At 44.5% G+C, this 24,382-nt stretch overlaps 2 protein-coding genes across 4 annotated transcripts in view; one reads left to right on the top strand and one right to left on the bottom strand.

Annotated features, from left to right (window-relative positions):
* Positions 1-2,652: 2,652 nt before the first annotated feature.
* On the bottom strand, positions 2,653-20,227 carry CDNF (cerebral dopamine neurotrophic factor; the record flags this gene model as incomplete). Its single annotated transcript, XM_084613124.1, is given in 5 exon segments — positions 2,653-2,831; positions 6,221-6,362; positions 8,587-8,714; positions 19,976-20,125; positions 20,128-20,227. Coding segments are annotated over 5 exon segments (699 nt in total).
* Positions 19,396-24,382, top strand: part of HSPA14 (heat shock protein family A (Hsp70) member 14) — an 18,021-nt gene continuing 13,034 nt past the window's right edge. For 2 of the 3 annotated variants that reach the window (XM_084613106.1, XM_084613104.1), the window contains exons 1-4: positions 20,383-20,469; positions 22,070-22,150; positions 22,232-22,314; positions 24,192-24,240. In XM_084613106.1, the coding sequence (XP_084469232.1) occupies positions 20,413-20,469; positions 22,070-22,150; positions 22,232-22,314; positions 24,192-24,240 (270 nt within the window). In that variant the 5' untranslated portion in view covers positions 20,383-20,412. Of the gene's footprint in view, positions 19,621-20,382; positions 20,470-22,069; positions 22,151-22,231; positions 22,315-24,191; positions 24,241-24,382 lie in introns of those variants that run through there. The other variant, XM_084613105.1, reaches the window with a different exon arrangement.

Here is a 24,382-nt window from a genome sequence, read left to right as displayed (position 1 = left end):
CCCTTCAGCGAGAAGCAGAAGTACACAAATAACTCGTGAAAGGGTAATTCTGCAGCAGGAAATACTATAACATTTATGAGAAACCACATAGTGCAAGGATACCAGATCACAGATGGCTGGCTATTTCACACCTCTACAGTTGGATGCATATCTGAATTGTACCTCAAACCCTTTTGAGATCTGTTCATTACTAGTGTACAAGCCTGGTTCTTTCCTACTGCACACACAGCAGACATCTCAGGCTTGATTCTTCTCTCACAGCAGTTTACACTGGAGTAACTCCACTGACTTCAGTGGATTTACTTTTGATTTATACCCATGTAAAGGAGACAGTCATGAAGCCTGTTCTCTAAGAAACAAAGTTGCAATGCCTTTTCAGTTCAGTGGGAGTTGTCTCTGTATCAAAGAATAGAATTTTGGCCCACATAATTTAGGATGTGGGCCCACTAATTCCTGGCTCTTCAAAGGCACATAATGCCTAAATACCTTTGAGGATCTGGGCTTAAATATTTTTTGCAAACATAAAACATTAATCGTGCAAATCACCACTGGATTTCAATTAAATGCAGGGATTTATGCAATCAAGATGAAAATATCTGGCAGTGAAGTCATAGTAACCTTTATCTTCCATATTTCAAACACTTCTAAAGATAAGCACTGAAATAGCTTTCTCCAGTGTACACAAAACCTTCTTTTCTGAAATGTAAATGTTTGAGTATTAGGTCACTTTAATATTTCAAAATCAGTTGGAACTTGGTAATCATAATCAGTTAGCCCCAATCCAGAAGAACAATTAAGACCTACTTCACTTTTAGCATGTGAATAGTCCCATTGATTTCAATGGGACTATTCACATGCTTAAAATTGAGCCTTAAGTGCCTGGCTGGTCTGGGGCCTATGTGCATACGTGTAAAGTAATGACTTCAAACAAACTTGGACAAAACTTCTTGATTTAGTGGCACTCTCTGTCAACATTAGTGGTACAACTCACTAACTTCAGGGAATTCAAAGAAGGCCAAATAAAATATGTGAGAGAATGAAGAAACTGAGGAATTCTCAAAAGACTCTAAGGGAGTTAGGGGCCAAAATTCCATTGAAATCCTTTGAAAACCCCATCTTAAAAGAGCAAAATTATGCTTGTTGTGGCCAAACAGCAAGTAAGTTGGATATGCTAACCAGCTGCAAATACTTGAAGGGTGTCAATACCTAGGAAGGAACCGAACTAGAATGGACCAAAAAGGTAGATTGGTTTGTTTGCAAGTTTCTAAAATGTTCAAACTTTAGCAACCCGAGAACCCCCATTTTGATTTACAATTTTTCCCAGACCCCCAACACTCCTAACTCAGCCCCAGGCCCTGCCCCCACTCCAGCCCTTCCTCCAAGGCCCCACATCTTCCTGCCCCCACTGCACCCCTGCCCCTCCTCTTCCCCGCCTCTTTCCATGCCCCCGTGAGCATGCTCCATCTCTGCTCCTTCCCCTCCCTCCCAGCGCCTCCTGCACACAGGGGAACAGCTGTTCTGTGGCATGCAGGAGGCACTGGCCGGGGAGGAGTTATGGGAGGGAGGGTGAGGAGTTGATCAGCAGGGCTTGCGGACCTGCTGGAGTACCTCAACTGGCAGGAATATACTAAATAATCAAATAGGTCTTTTCCGCCTCTAATTTCTGTTTCCAAACTGCTTAAATAAAAATATTGCTTTTCCCTGAATATATCAAGGTGTCGACCTAGGACTGGAAATGCACACGAGGGACAGTGGATGAGATAACAGCCTCATTCACTACAGAATGCTGGTTGTAAGGCCCCTGCCTCATTCCCTGCGGGAGTTAAAAGGTGTGTAATGAATGAGGCAGAGGCTGCAAAGAAGATTTTCTACAGAAATTTCACCAATTGAATTCAACTGGTGCAAGCCTCTGCATGGAGACTTATTGCATTGGTTTAAACATGGCTTATTTATGTACAAGTTGTGCCTACACATTACAAGCTATACCAATATAAGCCAAGTTTGAATAGACAGAAGAGCTGGTCTCCACACAGCTTGTGTATTGATTTAAACACATTGGTTTAGAAACAGATGTAGCTGAACTGATGCAACCCTCTACTGTGGATGCAGTTATACTATTATCAAATTGCTTATAATGGTATATATGATGTCATGGAAAATAATAGTATTTTGTTAATAATATGTAATGGTTTTTAAACCAATATGATCAAAGCAGTACAAGCCCTAATATTGTCTACACACAACATTACACTGGTTTAGCTAAAGGTCTGTTTTGGGTTTGTTTGGGGGAGCAGGTTGGTCTCTCCTCTTCTACTTTAGAGCATAAGATCTCTGGGGCACGGATCATTTTTTTGTTATGTGTGTGTACAGTCCTAGCACAATGGGGCTGAGGACTCTATTTGCTATTGCAATACCAATACAATTTGATTCTTATATATTATGTTCCTTGGTGCAGTGACCTTGTCTTGTCTGTAAAGTACTATGCCCTTCCATGGTGCTAGATAAGCAATTATTAATAATAACTCTGTTTTTTGGCACTTGTGAGTTGTAACCAAATGATAAGTTTTTAGCCCAGCTATTCCACTGTCAGTCATTCTTTGTGCACAGAAAGGTGACCTACCATAGCAAGCACTGGGCTGGCACAAGTATCAATCAAAGGTTTGATTTGGGGTTTGTAAGTGTATACTTAGGTGCCAGCTCCTTAATCAAGTTCACAAAGTCTGTTTTCTCTATACATGCTCTGCACACTTCTCCCCAGTTATCCAGGATCTTCCTCAGCTCAGCCACTCTCATCTTGGACAGATCCACCGAATTTAAGTCCAGTTTCCTTTCTGCAAAAACAAAGAACATGAGACATACTTTAGAGACCACAGGAGGGTTCATATTTGTCCTCAACTCCTCTGTGCTGCCAAAGAAAAAGATTCCAGTTCCTACAAATGTTCCAAAAGTGTCTCCTATAACTCAGGTAGTAGTTGAGTGAAGGACAAAAAGTTAAATATAAGGGGCCAGATCCTCACCTATTGTATATCTGCATAGCTCACGTGCAAAACAATAGAATTACACTGATTTATACCAGCTGAGGACCTGGCCTATAAATTCTGATTCTGATATCATTAACACACTGATGTAAAAGTGGAAACCCCATTGCCTTTAATGGAGTTATTCCTGATTCACATCGTGTGAAAACAGGGTCAGACCCAACTTTTCTTCTCAAAGTGACCACCTGTATAAGAAGTACATGGTTGAAACTATTGAAAATTGAAGTTTTCAACAAAAATCCATCTATTGGGTTTTTTCAACCAGTTACAGATTGTTCAATGTTCCTTCTATTGTTTTTTTTTCAAAATTTCAATAACATTTTTCAATGATTTTTGCAAAATTTGGAATTGTTTTTGACCAAATCTGATTAAAAGGACAGATCTTCCTCTATCTATTGAATATCCTACCTTCTGTGGCTCAAAACAAGGTCTATATAAAAAGGATGGTGATTCGATCTTTGAAGGAGCTACGACACAGAGCCTTATGGCCCTCATGTAACAAGACATGGACTCATACAAAGAAATTTGGCAACCATTTTTCTGCCTTATTCACCTGACACATGTACCCAGCAGGACCCTTGCTACACATAGTGATGTAATTCCGATCTTTGTTTTTAAGGCAAGTAAGAACATTGGTCTGTCCCATCATTGCTATTCCTATGGTCCATCTAGCCCAGTATTCTGTCTGACAGTGACCAGTGCCAGATGCTTCAGGGGGGGTGAGCAGAAGAGGGCAATTATCCAGTGATCCATCCCCTGAAATCCAGTCCCAGCTTCTGGCAAGCAGAGACTTAAGGACACCCAGAGTTGGAGTTGCGTCCTTGACCATCTTGTCCAATAGCCTTTGATGGACCATTCCCCCATGAACTTATCTCATTCTTTTTTGAACCCAGTTATAGTTTTGGCCTAGACAACATCTCATGGCAATGAGTTCCACAGGTTGACTGTGCATTGGGTGAAGCGGTACTTCCTTTTGTTTGTTTTAAACCTGCTGCCTATTAATTTTATTGGGTGACCCCTGGTTTGTGGGTTTTGTGAAGGGGCAAATAACACTTCCATATTCATTTTCTCTGCACTAGACATCATTTCATAGACTTCTATCATATCCCCCCTTACTCATCCCTTTTCCAAGCTGACCTGTCCCAGTTGTTTTTTAATCTCACCTCATAAGGAAGCTGTTACATACCAATAATCACTTTTGTTGCCCTTCGCTGTACCTCTTCCAATTCTAATATATTTTTTTTAAGATTGGGTGACCAGAACTGCATGCAGTATTCAAGGTATAGGTATACCATGGATTTATATGGTGACAATATTATCCATCACTTTCCTAATTGTTCTTAACATTCTGTTCGCTTTTTTGATTACCACTGCACATTGAGCAGATGTTTTCAGAGAACTATCCACGATGTCTCCAAGATTTTTCTTGAACAGCAACGATTAATTTAGACACCATTGTTTTGTATGTATAGTTGAGATTGTTTTCCAAATGTGCATTATGCACTTATCAACCTTGAACTTCATCTGACATTTTGTTGCCCAATCACCCAGTTGAGTGAGATCCCTTTGTAACACCTTGCAATCAGTTCTATCTTGAATAACTTTCTATTGTCTGCAAATTTTGCCATCTCACTGTTCACCCCCCCCTTTCCAGATCATTTATGAGTATGTTGAACAGCACAGTATTTCACGTCTACCTGGAGAGAGACCATCGGTGAGCAGTTTGTGGAGGAAGATGAGTCATGATACATCCCTTTAAAAATAAAATCAAAACCCTTTAAAAAAAAAAAAAAAAAGATGGGCAATCACTCTTTTAGAATTTTCAACCATTTTCAACACTTCATAATAAAAAGGAATTGTGCTTTGGAGACTATAGAACAGCTCCCACAACCGCACTGGGGAAAGAATTGGGCCTGTTAAATGGCCAGCTTCTCAACAGTAGCCCTTATTCTGCAGAGAAACCTTCACAGCTGGAATTGGCAAAGCTAGACAACACTGCTCACTGATATCAACGGCAGGACTCATGCTGCTTTCAGTGGGCTTTGCATCTCGCCCTGAGGACTCTGAGCTTTAGCAACATATTGGTGTGGTGGACGTTGGGTCAAAGTAACTCTCAGGGGAGGGGGAACAGGACATTTCAGTGTCCTAAAGGCAGGATGGAAATACTGGCTGAATTGGGTACAGAGAATGGAAGAAGGTGCATTTTCATGAGTTAGCAATTTCCTTGGCCATTTCTCACCACCTCTCTGTGACTTGGCATCCAGCAGTAGAGACTTTATTTTAAATGGCTTGTGTGAGCAGGCTGATTCCTTGTGGAACTGGCTTAGCAGAGCTCACTCCCTAAGCTTCTCAAGCCCTGACTGGCATCTGTTCCAATTCCTGCATAAAAATTGCTTGCAAGTATACCCAAGAGTGCCATGTGAGTGGTTCTGCTCAGCTGGGCAACAGGATGCCTTTGCCTCTGGTATAGAGACATTAAAACACAAATGAAGGATAACAGGCATGGGGTCAGCATCCTGCCAGTTCTTCAAATTCAAAGTGACTTGCAAAGAAAAGGACAAAGGGGTTGTGCTTTGTTTCTGCTTCTTCCTGGTGTATACAGGCCTGAAAGGTTTTTTAAGACACAGATAAGTTACAAGGATTTTTTTTCCTTGCTTGTTTTTTGCATTATACATTCAGTTTTACCACAGAAAACTACATGGACAAGTGGAAAGAAGTAAGTATTCAATATCAGTTACACAAAGGAAGTGCAGCCTAACTGAAGAGAGAGAAGAGATTTTTTAATTCACCATGTTTAAAATGATTTGTTTTTTGTTAATAGCTACTTAACTCAAACACATGCAAAAAAGCTCTCTCTTTAAAGAGTTCCACATAACTGCCCCTTCACATAAGGGCTGAGAGAGTGCCCACCCACATACTTAAGCCAGCCAAAGAATCCTCCAGCAAAAATAGTGAAGACAAGACTTAATGCTCCTGATATTTCTAACTGGGGGAGGGCATTTCTCTCCTAATTTCTGAGAAGCAAAAAGAGTACAAACCTATTTATTTTCCTCTCTACAACCCATTTGACAATGAATATGGTATGTAGGCAGGAGCCAATGGGGATTCATGGGGATAATAAGTAGGTACAGAATGCAACTAGATCTCTAGGCCCACCAGTTTACTCCAGACTCTGGCCCTACCATATTTGAGCTCACAGATCTGAGTGTCGTTCTTCTTCAGTTTCTCGCATATCTTCGACACAGGCACATGAGCACTCATTGGGCGGCTGACCTCGCTGATGATCTTCGTGGCTGCATCGCTTGTTGCCCCAATGTAATAGCACTGAAACAAGCAGGACACATCATCAGCACTAAGAGAAAACCGGGAGTGGCTCCTGCCAACTGCTGAGGGGTTTACGTGAAGTACTGTATACCTCCAACTCCCATTGAAGTTGATGGGATTTGAAGATGCTTAGCACTCTGAAGGATTGTACACTAAAACTCAGACTCCTACCACTTCCTCTTTTGACAGAAAGACCTTCCCCGTAGTGGTGTGTTAAATGGATGCTTTGTTATGCTTGGTGGAATGCTGGGATATTGCAGGTCTGGCACATCTCACAGGAGACGAGGTGTGTTTGTGTTTGATGTACCTTATATATGAGGCAGCTTGGAAGCTGTTATTGTGCAAATAACAGATTTGTGCAAATAACAGATTCCTCTGACTCTGATTACTACTTTGTACAAGGTATTGTTATTAAATAAGCCACTGACAATATGAAATACTGTCTCCAGGACATGAATTATATCACCCTGTTAACACAATCAATCATAATTTGTTACCAATGGGACATTTCCATCTCATCTTAACACCTTCTAGAATGGGGTGCATCTGATGGAAAACAATGGCCCATTTTTGTTACGTCTTTCAATAGGCAGAGAGCAAATAGATACTTTCAATCAGAAGGACCTTTGTTTTGTATTAGGGGTCAGATTTTGCCACCCTTATTCATGTTGAATAGTCTCAGTGAGGAAAACAGAACTACTTGGCATATGGGGTACTATTCAGCATGAGAATGGTTAGGCGGTTGGTGTGCTGAGGCCATGGCCCATCATGCTGACCAAGACAGTTTTCTTGCTTCCTTGTGCTCCCCCATCCGTCTGTCTGTATCCACCTGTTGTCTCTTGTCTTACATTTAGACCGCAGACTCTTTGGGGCAGGGACAGTCTTTTTGTTCTGGGTTTGTACGTACCTAGCACAATGGGGTCCTGGTCCATGACATGCTCCTACGCAGTGTAGGTACTACAGTAATACAAATAATAACAAAACCTGGCTCTAGGAGGCTAACGAAACAAGAGAGGACACAGTGACGCCATTGTGTGACCATGCAGTGTGGGTGTGTCGTTTAACAGTCTTCAGTGAACTGAAAACAAAATGGCTGCCAGTCTTTGCAAACAGCGGTCCTTAAAGATTTAAAGTGGCAGAATACAGACCACCCGTGCATAACAAAGCTAAAGACACCACAGCTCTCATCGGGCCTGCCTAAAGCCAGGCTGGTGAGGTGCTGAATAGCACTGCAGCATTGTGCCCTGCCCAGAAGCTCTTCCCTATGGGGCTCAGTGATTCCTCTACCACTCCTTATCATCACTTGGCTGCTTAGCAGAGCAGAAAGAAGAATGAAGGGCATTTTTTCTCCCCAGCGAACACTGGGAAACAGCTGAAAAGCCTCTGAATTGTGAGGGACTCAGCATTAAGGCATGGCAGGAGAACTTGGCTTTAAAAACTAACATAACATAACATAAAAGTTAGATACTGCAGTAGGCTTCCGCCAGCCCCAGTCTCTTCTGCAGTCCAGAACCCCCCACTTCCAAAATGGAGGGTGCCTAGTGGCCTTTGGTCTCTGCAGCCTTAGCCCACATCCTTGCACAATGACAGCTCTTCTACTTACTCAGTGCTGTGCAGGACACAGCACAGTAATACTGAGAAGCACCTGCCACCGGCTTGAAATATGTGGTGTCCCCATCGAACTGTAGGGTGTAGGCCTGTGATTAGTGCTACCCCTGAGCCCAGGAAACAGAAATCATCTGTTTATCCACAGAACAGGTATATCATGGGTGGCAGCAGGGCAAACCTCTCCCACATGGTCCCACCAGCTTTGATCTGGAGGGATCACTTCTAGGAACGAAAGGGCAGCTCAGTCCCCCGCCTTGCCCTCTTAGCTAAACTACCCAAAAGGATGCTAACTAATGCCGATTGTGGTGGTGCATTTGGGGTCCCATCCAATGCCCAATGAATGAAGGGAAAGATTCCCATTAATTTCAAAGAGTGTTGGATCAGGGTCTTAATAATGTGGACACTTATAAACCTGAAATTAAACAAAAACCTTCAAACTTATTTTACCTAAGCTAGCAGTTGGTAATAATTTTCAGCCACTGTTGACGTAGCTGAATTTGAACCAGTGCCCTACAGCTCAATACTAAATGACAGTGCAGATTAACCAATATTATCTCATCTAATCAGTATTTTTTTTTCAAAGCATCATGAACTTAAAGACAAAAGAGATGAGTACCAAGCGGTGTTCTTTTCCTTTTGTATCCATGCAGCTGTTAACCAGTTCTCTCTCTATGGTGGCCACAGTGAAGTCAGAATGTTTTTCTTTTAATGAGTTGTAAAATCTATCCAAAAATCCTTTACATACTGTAAAAAGAAAATAAAATATATAAGCCACCCAGTAGGGTCTAGCAAAGCCTCAGGAATTTTAATAACTTGGCTAAAAACAGGGATCCATTAGCACATCATAAAAACAGAAAATGACAGATTTTAACAAATGAAGAATTTAAAAAAACAAACAAAAGGTTTATTTCAGCATTTTAGCTCCCAGTATTGCCAACAACAGGAATGGAAGGAATATGTAGGAATGGAATTCGTCCTGTCAGCTCTGGATGTTTCTCACGCCTTAAGTCTTTTATTATAACAGGAGATCAGAATACATCAGCATTTTGATCTTGGTTCGATTAAGTTAATCTCAACTAGAAAATTTAATTGTGTTTAATCACCATGAAAAAAAAATCAGTTTAGGTGAGACGATACTGCCCAGGACTGGCCAGGGAAGACAAGGAAAGGCTGTTGTGTTCTGTCCCTTTTAAGTACGCATCCTGCCCCCATTACCATAGTATCTGATTGCCTCAGTCTTTAATGCAGGCTCAGGTGAAGGATTTTTGCCTAGAATTGGCTAGTTGGCTATAAGTGCAGAAAGCACAGATCCATGAATTTCAGACACATTCCCAGGCATTGCTGGAGGAGATGACTTCACAGCGTGAACAAAGCAGGTAGAGGAAAGTTTATTATTCTGTGCTGGCCAATGAAGTTAAGACACTTCTACTTGGCAAAGAAAACGTTTTGGACAGGTGAGGACAAGTAACCCTCCCCCCCCACCACCCCCAGTATGAATGGTGGCTCAGGAAGGCCGAGCCAGGTGGACAGCAAGTTTCTCACACCTGTGGATACTGGGGGGCTGTCCACAGAGAGCACAAGAGTTCTCACAAGAAGAGTGGTGCCGGACATGGAGTCTCAAGACCCAGGTGGAGGCAGAGAAAGACCACTTCAAAGAGCAGATGTGTGAAGGAGCCAGACTGAACAGAGGCCTTGAGAAGGCAATTGCTCATCTAGAAAACAGACAGAAGGAGGTGGAACATCTGCTACTTTTGGAGAAGAACTGCTACTCTCACTACAAGAAATGGGGAAAGGCAGTAGCTGAAGCTCAGGACACAGAGAGGCTCATGCTTGCCCTGGAGCAGCAGATGACTGAGCTGAAACAGGAGGAACTTAAAATGGGAGAGTGAGAAAAAGGAAAAGATGCTGCTAAAGGAGCAACTGAAAAGTCTGCAGGTAACAGAGCAGGCTGAGATCTCCTAGCTCCAAGAAGAGCTAGTCACGCTCACTGAAGAGTTAAAAAGGAAGCAAGAGTTTCTCACAACTATACATATAGAAGGAAGCTCTTCATAGTGACAGCAAGGCCGAGATTGTGGTGATCCAGAAGAGGACAGATGAGCGGAAATCTCCGCAATTTTGGAACCTGAAATTACAATAGACTCTACAGACAGTTATGTGGAATGTCTCTGAGGTGCAGGGCCAGCTACAGAGCTAGCCTAATGAACATGCATGCGGAGGCTCTGCAAACACTTCAGACCCAGATTCAGATGTTGGAGACCCAGCCAATGAGTTTGCAAGACTGAAACGCAGTGCTCAGATGGGAGCTACAGCAACAATGGAGCAAGAAGGAGATGGTCACAGGACAGCAGGATGACCTCAACATCCAAGCCAACAACCACCTCCTGGAACAAATGGAGGAAATGAGAAGACTGAGGTTGATGGTCCAGAAGAGGGCAGAGAGGTGTGATAAGCACACAAGCATGGTGACCGCTGACCAGAAAGCTTGTATTCCCACAAGCAAATGGAGTAAGGATTCAAGCAGCTGGGAAGATGGTATAAGTGTGTGGATTCACCACACAGTGACAGATATAATATCAACAGCCACCAATACAGAGATTGTGTAGACTATAGCCTTTACACCACTCAACAAACCCAACCCCTACTGGAATGGAGAAAAGTAGAAGACAGGTTCAAAGAGGAAATCATGGCTCAATTCAATATCCTACAGGCCCAAAGGGTTGAGCACTTGCAAGAACTCGAAGGGATGTACTCCTCAAGAGACAGGATGTGAGCTCAAGCTATACAATGGGAACAGGACCCGACCAGAATTGAAAAAAGAGATTGGAGAACAAGTGTTTGATGATGCAAAGGAGCAGACTAAGCTCCAGAACTTAAGGTTCCAACTTGCTTCAGGTCCAGCATGGATAAAGGTAAAGAGCTGGAGAGCCTGAAGGAGCCATTCTTATGTAACACTGACAGACTCTGGTTGTCATCGGGCGGGATTGAACCTGGAATCTCTGGAGCTTAATGCATAAGCCTCTACTACATGAGCTAAAAGCCACATGGCTCTTAGCTAAGGCTGTAGCAGACTCATTAAGCTCTAAGTGGTGCCGGTGCCACTAGAAGGGACAGAACACCACACACAGGAGTTGTGTGGGTTACACTTAGAAAAGAGTTGTAGTGGTTGCACCCTGAAGGATAGCTTGAGCCACGAGGGACCTCAAACAGTTGAAATTAAGAGCTGCCCCGCCCTAGCTCAGATGACACAGGAACACAACAAGGCTGTAAGGCAAGGCCACAGCCAGACCCCAACTAAAAAGAGCTTTCCCCAGAGGAAAAAGGAAGACTAAAAATGATCCTAACATACTGAATGACATCCATGCAACAGTGTGGGTACAGAAAGAACAAAAGCAGGTGTTGCTAAGCCAGATACTAACAGCTGTGGGCAAAACAGTACAGAAACCTGCTGAACCTGAACCTTAAGATATCCTTAACCAGCCACTGGCGAAGTGACCTAAACCCTGAGAAGAAGACAAGGCTCGTTTAGAAGCCCAAGCAAAGGACTGAATTTAAAGGCCCTAGAGCTGCAGCTGAAGACCCCTGGCAAGGGCAGACAGTTTGGGCTTTTTGCTACCCCAGAAGGGGTTCCTTTTTGACTGTGTGACCCGACCATAGGGCCAAGGCACTGAAGACCCACCAAGAAAGGTCAGCAACGTACAGGGGGCTCCAGCTACAGAAAAAGGCCTGCAGTACTGCATGCAGCAACAGGAGGTGCTTGAGGAGCGTCCCATTACCATTTCCCATAACCTATCTCACATCTTGGAGTTATGTCATTAACACAATACTTTTGCATTTATACGGTTCCTTCCAGCCCAGGGTTTCAAAATGCTTCATAAACATTAATTAATTAAGCCTCACAACACTGCTGTGGCATGTTGTTAGCACCATTTAATAGGTGGGGAACCTGGGGCCCAGAGAGGTGAAAGGCTAACATTTTCAAACCTTGGCATCTGCTCCTGGGCTCCTAAATCCAGATTTTAATACTGCATGCAGACAACATCAACTGAACATAAACTTAAAGGGGCCGATTTTCCCTCCTCATTTAATGAGTTAAAAATATTTGAACTTGCAGAAAGAAAAGGAGTACTTGTGGCACCTTAGAGACTAACCAATTTATTTGAGCATGAGCTTTCGTGAGCTACAGCTCACTTCATAGCATGAGCTTTCGTGAGCTACAGCTCACTTCATCGATGAAGTGAGCTGTAGCTCACGAAAGCTCATGCTCAAATAAATTGGTTAGTCTCTAAGGTGCCACAAGTACTCCTTTTCTTTTTGCGAATACAGACTAACACGGCTGTTACTCTGAAACCTGAACTTGCAGAGTAAGTCCTGGCATCGCCAGTTACTACTACCAGTTGAAAATGTTCAGTTGGTTCCTACTAGTTCCAGTTGTTAACTAGGGATCCAATTCAGCAAAGCACCCCTATTCAGTAAAGTACTTGCTTAAAGTTCTGTGTATGCTTAAGTGCTTTGCTGAGTTAGGGTATAGGTTTGGAATAGAGTCTTTTAGTTCCTGGGGCAGTTGATCCTCCAGTAAGAACTACCAGAGGCCAGCAGTGACTACCTGAATGATTTTAATGGAGTCTATTGAAAGTTTCCAGTAGGGTAATCTGGGGAACATGCTGCTTATTTGTTCTTTTGCTTTATTAATGTGAAGTGCAGGTGTAACTTTCTTTGCAGCATCCCGGTGCCTACCCCTGAGGATAATCCAATGTCCGCATGAATATGATGATTTGCTACGAACATTTTTTTTAAATGGTAACTTGTCTCAAGTCTAGCTATCAAGTATGGAGACATGGAAGATAACTTGGTGGCCTTGTGTAATTAGCCATGTGTACTCTTTCCAAAGTGAAGAATTAGGCAGGGAGCTGCTGACCGAATGGAGCAAGAGAAGGGATTTAGCAAGTCATTGATTATTTTATTCAGTTCAGTGCTGTTTACAAGCAAACAAAATCAGTTGGTCTCACTGGTCAATTATCCCAGGATTATTTGGTGCAGGAAAGCAGCTTTGTCTAGGACAGTAATTTAATGACTCTTGTTACAGGTCTGGATTTTGGTTGTTTCAGGCTATCAGACAATAGAATTTTTCTATCTCAGTGACTAAAACTTGTGACTCAGTGTATTATAAAGGAGGTGTGGTTACCACTTACCAGGCTAGCCACGTCCTTTCAAGGAAAAAGAAGAAAAGCAACAACTCAACTCTTGGACAACAGCAAAGGGAATTTTATAGTTTGTTTTGTAATAACCTAACAAAAAGCCCAGTGATGTTGGTTAATTAACCCTTTGGCACCAAGCTTTCCCAATGCTTAAAACTCTGCTGCAAAATCCCCAACCTGTCAAACACTCCAAGCTGCAAAAGACTTATCAGGTGGTAATTGTATGATATGTTCATGCCACCTACAGGAAAAAACACATCCCTTCAAGAGATGTTGCTTGTAAAGCTTTGCATTAATACTTTTTTTTTTTTAAATGGCTGTTATGCGAGATTGATTATCTAGTATCACTGGACACCCTGCTCATAAAAAAAATCCTATTCAAGTTATCATTAATTAACCAAAACATTTAATGCATCTAATTCACTAATGGCAGGTTTTATAAAGTATTTAATAGTCACTTTCCCCTGTCTGTGTCCCAGTTACCTCAATTGTGAAATGGGGATAATGATAATAACTTCCTTTGTAACGCGCTTCGAGATCTATTGATGAACAACTCTATGTAATATTGTTATTATACTTTACAACTATATCACAAAAGTGCTCTGAGAATTGTCAATTCACACTCCACTGAAATCCATCCAACTCTGGGGAGCAGCAGGTTAACAGACACAACACACAGCAGTTTGGGACAGGAAATGAAGAGTACCCGTGTTCATCTGAAACTGAAGAAAGTATTCTGACGTGGGCAGAATGTAGTTACGCTGTGTGGAATTTAACCCCACCCCCGGGGGGGCTAATAGCCCTAATTTTACAAAAACTTCCATGAGAACTTTCATGATCACAAGTGATCAGAACCTCAGTTTTACACCCCTTTAAAAAGCCAGCACCTCCAGTAGCATGATGCTCCTAATACCACAGTGAGGAACTTGGTTCTGTACAAACTCGGAGAGGAAAGTACCACCTACCGGTTCACCAACACCACTTCCTGCAGCATCTGGGTTTACCCTGGGGGTTTCCTAAGTATTGACTCAGTCTGCCCCTGCTTACCTCCTGGGATATGATAAGAGCATAGACAGTGATGATACAGCTGTCATCCACAGCCTCCTACAAGCTTAATTTTCAAGGAATTAAGGCAGCACATGCAAAAGATAATTAAAAGGGGTTCTTTTACCCCCCCAGGGACATTTTAGAGCACATATTATTTACTGAGCACCAGCAGTGGGCTGGGCAGTAGTGCAGTCAAGGGTAAATTCAGGTAAACTGAGTTTACCTGCCTCTCATTTGGGGAACATGGAGTTTAGGTTAGATTAGTTCACCCACTTCTTTTTTTTTTTACCACTACAGCACTGATGCTGGGCACTGCATACATGTCTTTGCTTCCCAGCTAATATCTAACAGATGTTTCTGCTTGTTTTTATCACTGTGATTTTACTACAGGTACAGGCTAAAATCCAAGGGGGAGCTCTTTGAATCTCAGCGTTTCAGGCTGACCCTGGGCTTTCAGTGCAGTAGTAGCTTGGATTCCTACAGCAGAGGGGCTCACAATGTGCTAACAGCGCATCTCGCTGGCAGGTCCGGCCTTTGAATTTGTGGAGCGCCAATGTGCCAGATGGGAAGAATCATGCCATGAGCTGCCTCCCACTCCTGGGAGGGGGCCTGGAGATTATGCAGGCCTGTGGCAACTTGTGTTCTCCCACACAGGTCTAGCTACTAAGGAAGGAAATAGGTCTGCAAGCTGCAGACTGGGAAGTGTTTGCTTTGCTGAGAGCCTGCCATCAGTAGTTTACACTGAGGCTGGTGCTGATAGTTGGCCATCTGAGTTGAACTAACATATTTCAACAGAACTCTTGGCTAAAACTCTACCTCCCTGCAATTCAGTGTGAGAGCTCTCTATGGAGACTTAAAGGAAATTGAATCTCTCTGTTCAGAGACACATGTGACTCCTTCATCGTAGTATCTGAACATCTCCCAAGTATTTATGGATTTTAGCTCACAAACCCCTATGACATGAAGTACTACGGTGTCCATTTGACAGAGCGGAAACCGAATCTTACGGTCTGACTATGCTGCACTGGGGAGGTCTGATTGCAGCAGGGGTAGACGTACCTGAACCTGCTTTGATTGAACCACAAGAGCAGTGAAGCCGCTGCAGCACAGGATGTACGAGCCCACCCGGGACCCTGGGGACTCTAGCAGCTAGTCCACACTGCTGCAGCTTCACTGCTTGGTATCCAAGCCAGCTTGAGTAACAACAGCAGTGAAGCCATGGCAGCATGGCTTAGCACCACACACCTAGAACCCCTGGTACATACGTGAGCAGCTGCTGCGCTTGCTGCCACAGTTCCACTTCTGTTGCCACTCGACCTAGCTTTGATCTAGCTGGCTTGGGCCTGCCTACACATGCTGCAATCACACCTCCAGTTGCAGTGTAGACATACCCATGGAGAGTGACTTGCCATATGCATGTAGGAATTCTGTAGCAGACCCAGGAATTTAACCCAGCTGTTCCGAGTCCCAATCCAATGCTCTCCTGACCATCCCTCCTCCCCATGCAGAAGAGTGGACACCATTAAGCCTTTAATACACTTACAATACATTGCTATTGCAAACTGGGCATCTCTTCCATTTTCCTTATTTAAGTGTAACTCCTTGGTAGCTGCCCCGTGTGCCAGGCAAGTCCCAGGATCAGGGCAGCTCCAGAGCTGCCCACGCACCTTCTGAAGTACTAACTTGCCAATGGAATGGCAGCACTGAGAAGTCTGTCACTGCAGTAGCCCAGAAATTAAAGTGATGGTGCTTTGTTGAAAGTAAAATGTTTAAAGGATTTTTTTTGCCTGTGCTACTGTTACCATCTCAGATGGTTAAAGACAAAAGAATTCTTAAAATTTCATTTACTTTCCCCCAGTTATGGTACTTGTAGCCTTTTAGTCAGCTTGGATCAGGAGTGGGCAAACTTTTTGGCCTGACGGCCACATCTGGGTGGGGAAATTGCATGTAGGGCCATGAACGTAGGGCTGGGGCAGGGGGTTAGGTTGCGGGAGGGAGTGCTGGGTGTGAGAAGGGGTGCAGTGTGCAGGAAGGGGTTGGGGTGTGGGATGTACAAGGGGGCTCAGGGCACGGGGTTGGGGGGCAGGAGGGGTGTGGCAGGGAGATCAGGGCAGGGGTTCAGGGTGCAGGTGCTTACTTGGAGCGGCTCTCATGTGGCAGCGGCACACAGGGAGGCTAAGGCAGGCTCCCTGCCTGCCCTGGCCCCGCGCCGCTCCCAGAAGCGGCCGACACCACGTCCATGTGGCCTCTGGGGAAGGGGGAGCAGAGGGCTCTGCGCGCTGCCCTTGCATGTGGGTACCTCCCCCGAAGCTCCCATTGGCCGCGGTTCCCCGTTCCCAGCCAATGGGAGCTGCGGGGGGGGGGCGGTGCCTGCAGGCGAGGGCAATACACGGAGCCCTCTGCCCCCACCCCCTTCCCCAGAGGCCGCAGGGACGTGGTACCGGCCGCTTCTGGGAGTGGTGCAGGGCCTGCGGTGCCATGGGGGTGGCAATTCTGCAGGCCGGATCCAAAGCCCTGATGGGCCAGATCCGGCCCGCGGGCCATAGCTTGCCCACCCATGGTTTGGATTGTGAAATTAGATTGCTCAATTTCACTTTCTGGTTGGTATGCACTAGCACCATGCTGTTATTACACTGCAGTGTAACACTTAAGATCCTGATCCTGAAACCTGCTCCACATGGGCAGACCCCTGGGCCTCTGTGGAACCACATTGGCTTTGGCCGTTGCATGGGAATGGTTTGCAGGATCAGGGCCTCAATTCTTATGCACTAATACAATGCTGCATTGAGGTTTTCATTTTTAAAGTGTTTAGAGCATAAAACATTTTTATTCATTTTACAATTTGGATTTTGTTTAAAAAAGATTCAAACGGGCCTAAAATTTTTAGTTGACACATTCCATTTAAATCAAGCGTGTTCTAAAACATCACACACACATATAGGCTCTGGGGAACTATGTTTGTTTTCTGTTGCCTAACAGTACTGGTGTGTCCCCATGTCCCTCTTACTGCAAGAAGAAAAGCTGATAGAGAACGCTTTTGTGTGCCTCACATCAACATTCATCTACTGTTTATGTACTAAGAAAAGGAGTACTTGTGGCACCTTAGAGACTAACCAATTTATTTGAGTATAAGCTTTCGTGAGCTACAGCTCACTTCATCAGATGCATCCGATGAAGTGAGCTGTAGCTCACGAAATCTTATGCTCAAATAAATTGGTTAGTCTCTAAGGTGCCACAAGTACTCCTTTTCTTTTTGCGAATACAGACTAACATGGCTGTCACTCTGAAACCTGTTTATGTACTGATTGTGTGTATATTTAGCATACAGGACCTAAAGAAAACAAGGGGCTGTACAGTGAGAGATAAGAGCTTTTAAAGAAAATTAATGACAGCATACAGATGGTAGGTTAGAAAATTTTATTTACACATTTTACTTAGCACATATTATTGTACACCTGTGGCCGAGATGAGCCACAGTTTCATAAGCTACAAGCAAGGAGAGACATGATGGCAAAATGGTATGACTTGCGTCGAATTTTTGCCATTGTTGCACAAAGAGTCTGACTTAACTGGGCATAGGGGTTATTTTTACGACTGTCAATGACACAGGTATCATCCCTCCTTGCGCCCCATTCCAACTTTTGCAACCCTGTGCACATGCCAGTTTTGACACCCTTGTCCTCTTTTCCCACACTACCTCTTTATGCTCAAAATGTTCTTTGTCAACCCCTCCTTAAGACTCCCTTCTACAAGCCATTAACTAACATAATGGGGAGGGAGGAGGCATGAAGAAAACTTTCACTGTGTTTTATCCCTCTGCCCTACCCTTCACCTGTTGCTTGATTGCTAGATTGTGAGTTCTTAGAAGCAGAGACTATGTCTTGTATATTTGCACAGAGGTTAGCATATTTACAGTGCTAATGTTACAAATATTATTTATAATGCAGTATTTTCTACAGGCTTTCATGTTGACCTCATTAAATCAAGCAGATACACAACCTGGTGTAACGGACAGAGCCACATGGATCCAGGCAGAGATTCCTAAAAGGTGGCCAAGATTTTGTTTTATTTACTCTATTTCTCCATCAATGGCCAAGTATAACAGGCCAGAGCAACCAGTGCTTACAAAAAAGCCCTCTAATAAATGGAGGCCTGGCTCCATGGAACCGTGGCCTTAATTTTGACAACTGAATTCCAACCTTGATTTCTACCTGTGACGCATGACCAGAAAGGGTTAAGTGTCCTGCAGGATGAATGACTCAAATTCAACCCTTAAAAATATGTGGGGAGATAATGTTTGTGTTTTTGTGTATTTACATATATATTGGTAGAGGTCAACAATGTAATCAAACAGTCCCTGTCTATGCTGTATTCTGTTAATTCAGAGATCAAAAGAACATTTCAGCATTTAAATGAACTGTAAACACAGGATATCCCTGTATTTATCTCTTTGAAGTGTATAGCCAGTCATCTGCGAATGGTGGAAAAACAGACGATTGCCTTATATTAATTTGTGTAGCTAAGTACTGGTGATAGACCTTCTTCGAAGTTGCCCTGATTGCCTATTGTAAGCCAAGGGACTTTGACCTATCAAAGGCCTGAAATTGTATAAAAGATCCTTGGGTCCTGATCCTCTCATCTCAGATCTGCTTCAGCTTCATCGGGGGAAGTTTGAGTTGCAAGACTGAGATCCCAGTTAAACCAGAACACACTGAATAGGATATTGGACTATAATCTATGGACTAAATTCTAAAAGAACTCCTTGCAACTACAAAGCTCACCATCTCTGCTATGAATCTGAACCTCAAGAATTGAACTCATGCCTATATGTATATTGATCTTTTAACCACTCTCTCTCTCTCTCCCTTTTCTTTTTAAATAAATTTTAGTTAATAAGAATGGCTGTAAGAAAGCATGTATTTGGATAAAATCTGGAATATTCATTAACCTGGAAGGTAATGTGTCTGATTCCTTGGGATTGGTAGGAACTTTTTTATATGATGAAATGAGATTTTTAAGAAATCATCATACCTGACTTGGGTGTGTAGGCTGAGGCCTGAGGCTGGGTTACTTTAAGGGGACTGTGTTGTTGATTTCTGAGTAACCAGCGAGTATAACAGAAGCTGCTTTGTGCTGGCTTGGTAAGTCTAAGTATTGGCATATCTACTAGCTTGGGGGATTGCCTGCCCCACTCTTTGCAGTTCACCCTGAGTGACCTCAGCTGGCTCCCCTGGGATGCCGGTGACTACCATCTGTCAGTGACACAGAAGCGTCATTAACTATGCGTGCAAGCAGCATTCAAAATCACTGCTCTAGAGCACCAGGAGCGACGACACGAGGCCTCTGCGTATGACTCCAGCCTGTCTGCCATGTCTGACCTGATTTCCGAAGTGGCTGAGCGAGCACAGGTAGCGCCCACTTGCTTTCATGGGATCTTTGACTGAGCACTTCCGAAAATCAAAGCGAGGGGGCGCCAGGCAGCGGAGGCAAATCTGCCCCAGGGGAGCTGGCAGGAACCCCAAAGAGACTCTCCCGGGGACGCTGCGGGGGCCGGGGCCACGCATGGGGGGGGGGGCCTGCACTTCCCACGGTGGATTAACCAGTCCTGGGGTGGGGGGGGCGGCTCCCCCCCCCCGGATGAGGACGATCGCACTGTTAAGAGACCGCCGTGAGGCACAGGGCGCACGCCGCAGCGAGCAGCCGGGGTCATGCAGCTACTGCTAGCACCGGGCAGCGGCACACGGGGCAGTCAGGCCAGCGGGCCCCAGTCCCTCTGCCCCGCCCGGCCCCACGGGGCGCGGGCGGCGGCGGCGGCCCAGGGGCCCGCGCACAGCAGGGCGAGGGCCGGAGCTGCGCGGGGGGCCGCGCGCGGGGGGCTGGCAGCGCCGCCGGGCTCGAGACGAGACCCCCGCCGACTGACCCCGCCCCCTTCTCCCCTCCCGGCCGCCGCCGCGAGGAAGAAAAGTGCTTGGGTTGCTGGGCTCGGTGACGACGAACCCCGGCTCGATCTTTCATTGGCGGCTCGCCGCCTCCGTCTGTACCCGGAAGGGCGAGGGAGAAACCTGAGCCTGTCTCTGGGATTGGCCCGAGCGAAAGCTTCGTCGGGAGGCCGATGCGGAATTTGATTGGCGCGGGCGGCGTCGCGGTGCATTGTGGGGGGGGGGGGGGAAGCGGCGGCGGCGGCGTGGAGTAAGGGGCTCATGGCGGCCATAGGCGTCCATTTGGGCTCCACCTGCGCCTGTGTGGCCGTCTATAAGGTAGGCCGCGCTGGGGGTGCGGGGAGGGGTAGCCGGGGGTGGGGAGCCCTCCCCCCGGGCCGGCCGCTTGGGGGTGGGGCCCTCTCTGGTGCCGCTGTGGGGGCCGGCTCGGCTCGGGGTGGGGTGCCAGGGCCACCGTTCACAGAGTCATAGAATATCGGGGTTGGGAGGGACCTCAGGAGATCATTTAGTCCAAGCCCCTGCTCAGAGCAGGCCCGATCCCCAATGGCCCCCTCAAGGATTGAACTCACAACCCTGGGTTTAGCAGGCCAATGCTCGAACCACTGAGCTAGCCCTCCCCCTGTGAGCAGGGTGCGTGTGTACCACAGTCAGGGCCACAGGCTGTAAAGGGCTGGGATGGCTAAGCCCTGGACAGCCCGCCAAGGGACGTGAGAGATTCTCCCTCCCTTGGTGTCCTCAGGACGATGCTTTTCTGAAAGATGCTTTTGTGGCACACAAGTTATGCAGGGGTCCCTGGGTGCAGTTCTCTGGACTGGACAGGTCACGGTGGCCTCACAGTGTGCGAAAAAGCCGTTCTAGTGTCTGTCCGTTGCTGTTAGCCGCAGAGCTGTTCAGTGGGGGCATTTAGCTGTTACCACTCAATGGAGAGATCTTGGAGTCATTGCGGATAGTTCTCTGAAATCCTCGACTCCATGTGCAGTGGGAGTCAAAAAAATGCAAACAGAATGTTGGGAATCCATTAAGAGAGAGAGAGATAATACAGAAAATATCATGTTGCCTCTATATAAATCAATGGTATGCCCACCTCTTGAATACTGCGTGCAGATGTGCTCGCCCCACCTCAAAAAAGATATATTGGAATTCGAAAAGGTTCAGAAAAGGCAACAAGAATTATTAGGGGTGTGGAATGGTTGCCATATGAGGAGAGATTAATAAAACTGGGAGTTTTCAGCTTGGAAAAGAGATGACTAAGGGGGATATGATAGAGGTCTATAAAATCATGACTGGAGCGTAGAAAGTAAATAAGGAAGTGTTATTTACTCCTTCTCATAACTCAAGAACTAGGGGTCACCAAATGAAATTAATAGGCAGCAGGCTTAAAACAAACAAAAGGAAATATTTTTTCACGCAACGTATGGTCAGTCTATGGAACTTTTTGCCAGAGAATGTTGTGAAGGCCAAGACTATAACAGGGTTAAAAAAAGAACTAGATAAGTTCATGGACGATAGGTCCATCAATGGCTTTTAGCCAGGATGGGCAGGGATAGCGACTCTAGCCTCTGTTTGCCAAAAGCTGGAAATGGGTGACGGCATGGATCTCTTGATGATTACCTGTTCTGTTCATTCTCTCTGGGGCACCTGGCATTTGCCACTGTCGGAAGATAGAATACTGGGCTAGATGGACCTTTGATCTGACCCAGTATGGCCGTTCTTATGTTCCCAATAGAGGATCTCGCTCTGCAGGATGGAACGATGAAATGCTAAACTCACTCATAGAGCGCAAGTTTTTAATTGGCACCACTGGCTGTGTTTGGTAATAAATGTTGATGCTGCATATTTCATTGCTAAGGTAGGAAGGTATGTTAATATTTCACTGAATGACTTCTCTCTGCCTTTGGGTGGTGTATTTTGTTTTTAGGATGGCCGTGCAGATGTGGTTGCCAATGATGCAGGTGATAGAGTCACACCAGCTGTTGTTGCTTACTCAAAAAACGAAGAGGTAATTTTTTTATCGCTGTAGCAGTTTTCTGCAGAGAGGAATGTCCATTTTTCATTTCATAATTTCTTTTCCATTTTGCAGGTGGTTGGTTTGGCAGCAAAACAAAGTAGAGTAAGAAATATTGCAAATACAGTAGTGAAAGTAAAGCAGATTCTTGGGAGAAGGTAAGTGAATAGATATGAAAGAAAATATACACACACTCCTCAAATGAAATATTACAAATTGGGGATGAAAATAGCAAATGCTTATTTAACGCATATTTGTACACAAGTCTTCTCACTAAAGCTGGTCTGTTAATGAGATATATATAATTTAAGATCTAAAGTTTAATCAGTTTAATAGTTTGGCTTTGATAAGAGAGGTCACTAGATCCCAAAAATTGTCTTTGGTAGTTTTTCCGTTCTTTAATGAACTGTGGAATAAGAAGTTAGAGACTTTAGAGTATTCTTTGCCTGCATTTGTTTGCAGAATCAAACTGGAATAAGAATTTGCCAATAGGTAATCCTCACACTTCATAACTTGTCCAAAATAATGCTGGGTTTGGCCTACTTCTCAACTGTAGTGTGGACTCTTATTACCAAGATTTCTTTATTTGTATGCAGAAAACATTACAAAGGTTAAAATATGCTGCTGTACATTTACTGAATTATTACCTTGAATTTAAAGTAAACTACAAGTAAATCCACAAATTAACAAAGACCATCTTGTGAACTACAGTGAACACAAGAATCATAGATATTAAGGTCAGAAGGGACCATGATGATCATCTAGTCTGACCTCCTGCACAATGCAGGCCACAGAATCTCATCCACCCATTCCTGCGATAAACTTCTCACCTATGTCTGAGCTACGTAAGTCCTCAGATTATGGTTTAAAGACTTCAAGGAGCAGAGAATCCTCCAGCAAGTGACCCTTGCCCCATGCTACAGAGGAAGGCGAAAAACCTCCAGGGCCTCTTCCAATCTGCCCTAGAGGAAAATTCCTTCCCGACCCCAAATATGGCGATCAGCTGAACCCTGAGCATATGGGCAAGATTCACCAGCCAGATCCCACCACTCAGTGCTCGTGTCCTGAGTCCAAAAGCGGTATTCCACTCTGGTCAGCACCTCCATGAATGCCACAAGCAATCTCGTGTCGTTCATTCATCATTGCAAATTAGCAAGGTTCTACTTTATTTGGTTTTTAGTCCTGCCTAATAAAATGCTCAACTTTGTAATCAGAGAGGTGACAAATCAACAAGAAAGGTTTGTAACAGATTAAAAACAAATTAAAATTCTGTAAATGGCAGGCCGAGGGAGAGAATCTACCTGTGTATAGCCTGATTTTTATTTTATTTTCCTTCTGGTGTAGAATTTTGACAGTTAAACTTTTGCTCATCTTTTAGAATAAGTTAATCAGCTTGTAACTGCTGTGATTATTTACAACTGATATAACGAAAATGATATTGACATATGGTCCTGAAATAAAAATCACGTTGAATGCAGAAGATACTGTTAATTGTTCAGATTTTATTTTGTATCCGTGAGGGTAGTAAATCAGAAGTGATTGATATTTTTCCAGGGTGCGCTTTGTTTTCTTTCTTCAAAATGTAACTTAGGCTTTATCTACGCTACGCACCTTTTAGCGACACAGCTGTGCCACTACAGCCAGGCCGCTAAAAGATGCACAGTGTAGCTGCGCTCCTGCTGACAGAGCACTGTTCACACCGATGCTTTTTGTCGGTAAAACTTTTTTGTCGTTCGAGGGTGTTTTGGTTTTTTTTAACACCCCTGAATGACAAGAGTTTTGCCGACAAAATTCCCGAGTAGACAAAGCCTTAGAAAAATTGTCCCTTTCTCTTGAGTTTTTCCATGACAGGGGTGGGGCCCCAGACCTGCTGTTTATTAATAGTAATTGCAACAGGAGTTTTGACTAAAATCAATAAAATACAAGTGGATCTTCGTAGACGGAGTGTCATAAGCTGAAAAAATGAACAACTAGGTAGGTGGAACCACACATCCAATGCCACCTGCAAAACATCACTCTTAATTTGTTTTGACAGCTCTGGTGACCCACAAGCTGAGAAATATATTGCAGAAAGCAAATGTCCAGTAAGTATGATCCAGTTTTTTTCTTGTCCCTAGAGTTGAAAAAATTGGCATTGGTTCCATCATTTATTTTAGTATCACAAACACCTCATTACAGTGTCTTTGTGCCATATGGGTCTGATCACTATCTGAAGCTCTACAGGAC

The sequence above is a fragment of the Lepidochelys olivacea genome, assembly GCF_965140295.1.
Source record: "Lepidochelys olivacea isolate rLepOli2 genome assembly, chromosome: 1".
NCBI classification, from domain to species: Eukaryota; Metazoa; Chordata; order Testudines; family Cheloniidae; genus Lepidochelys; species Lepidochelys olivacea.
Note: the sequence above shows the minus strand (reverse complement) of the source record. Positions and strands in the feature narration are given on the sequence as shown.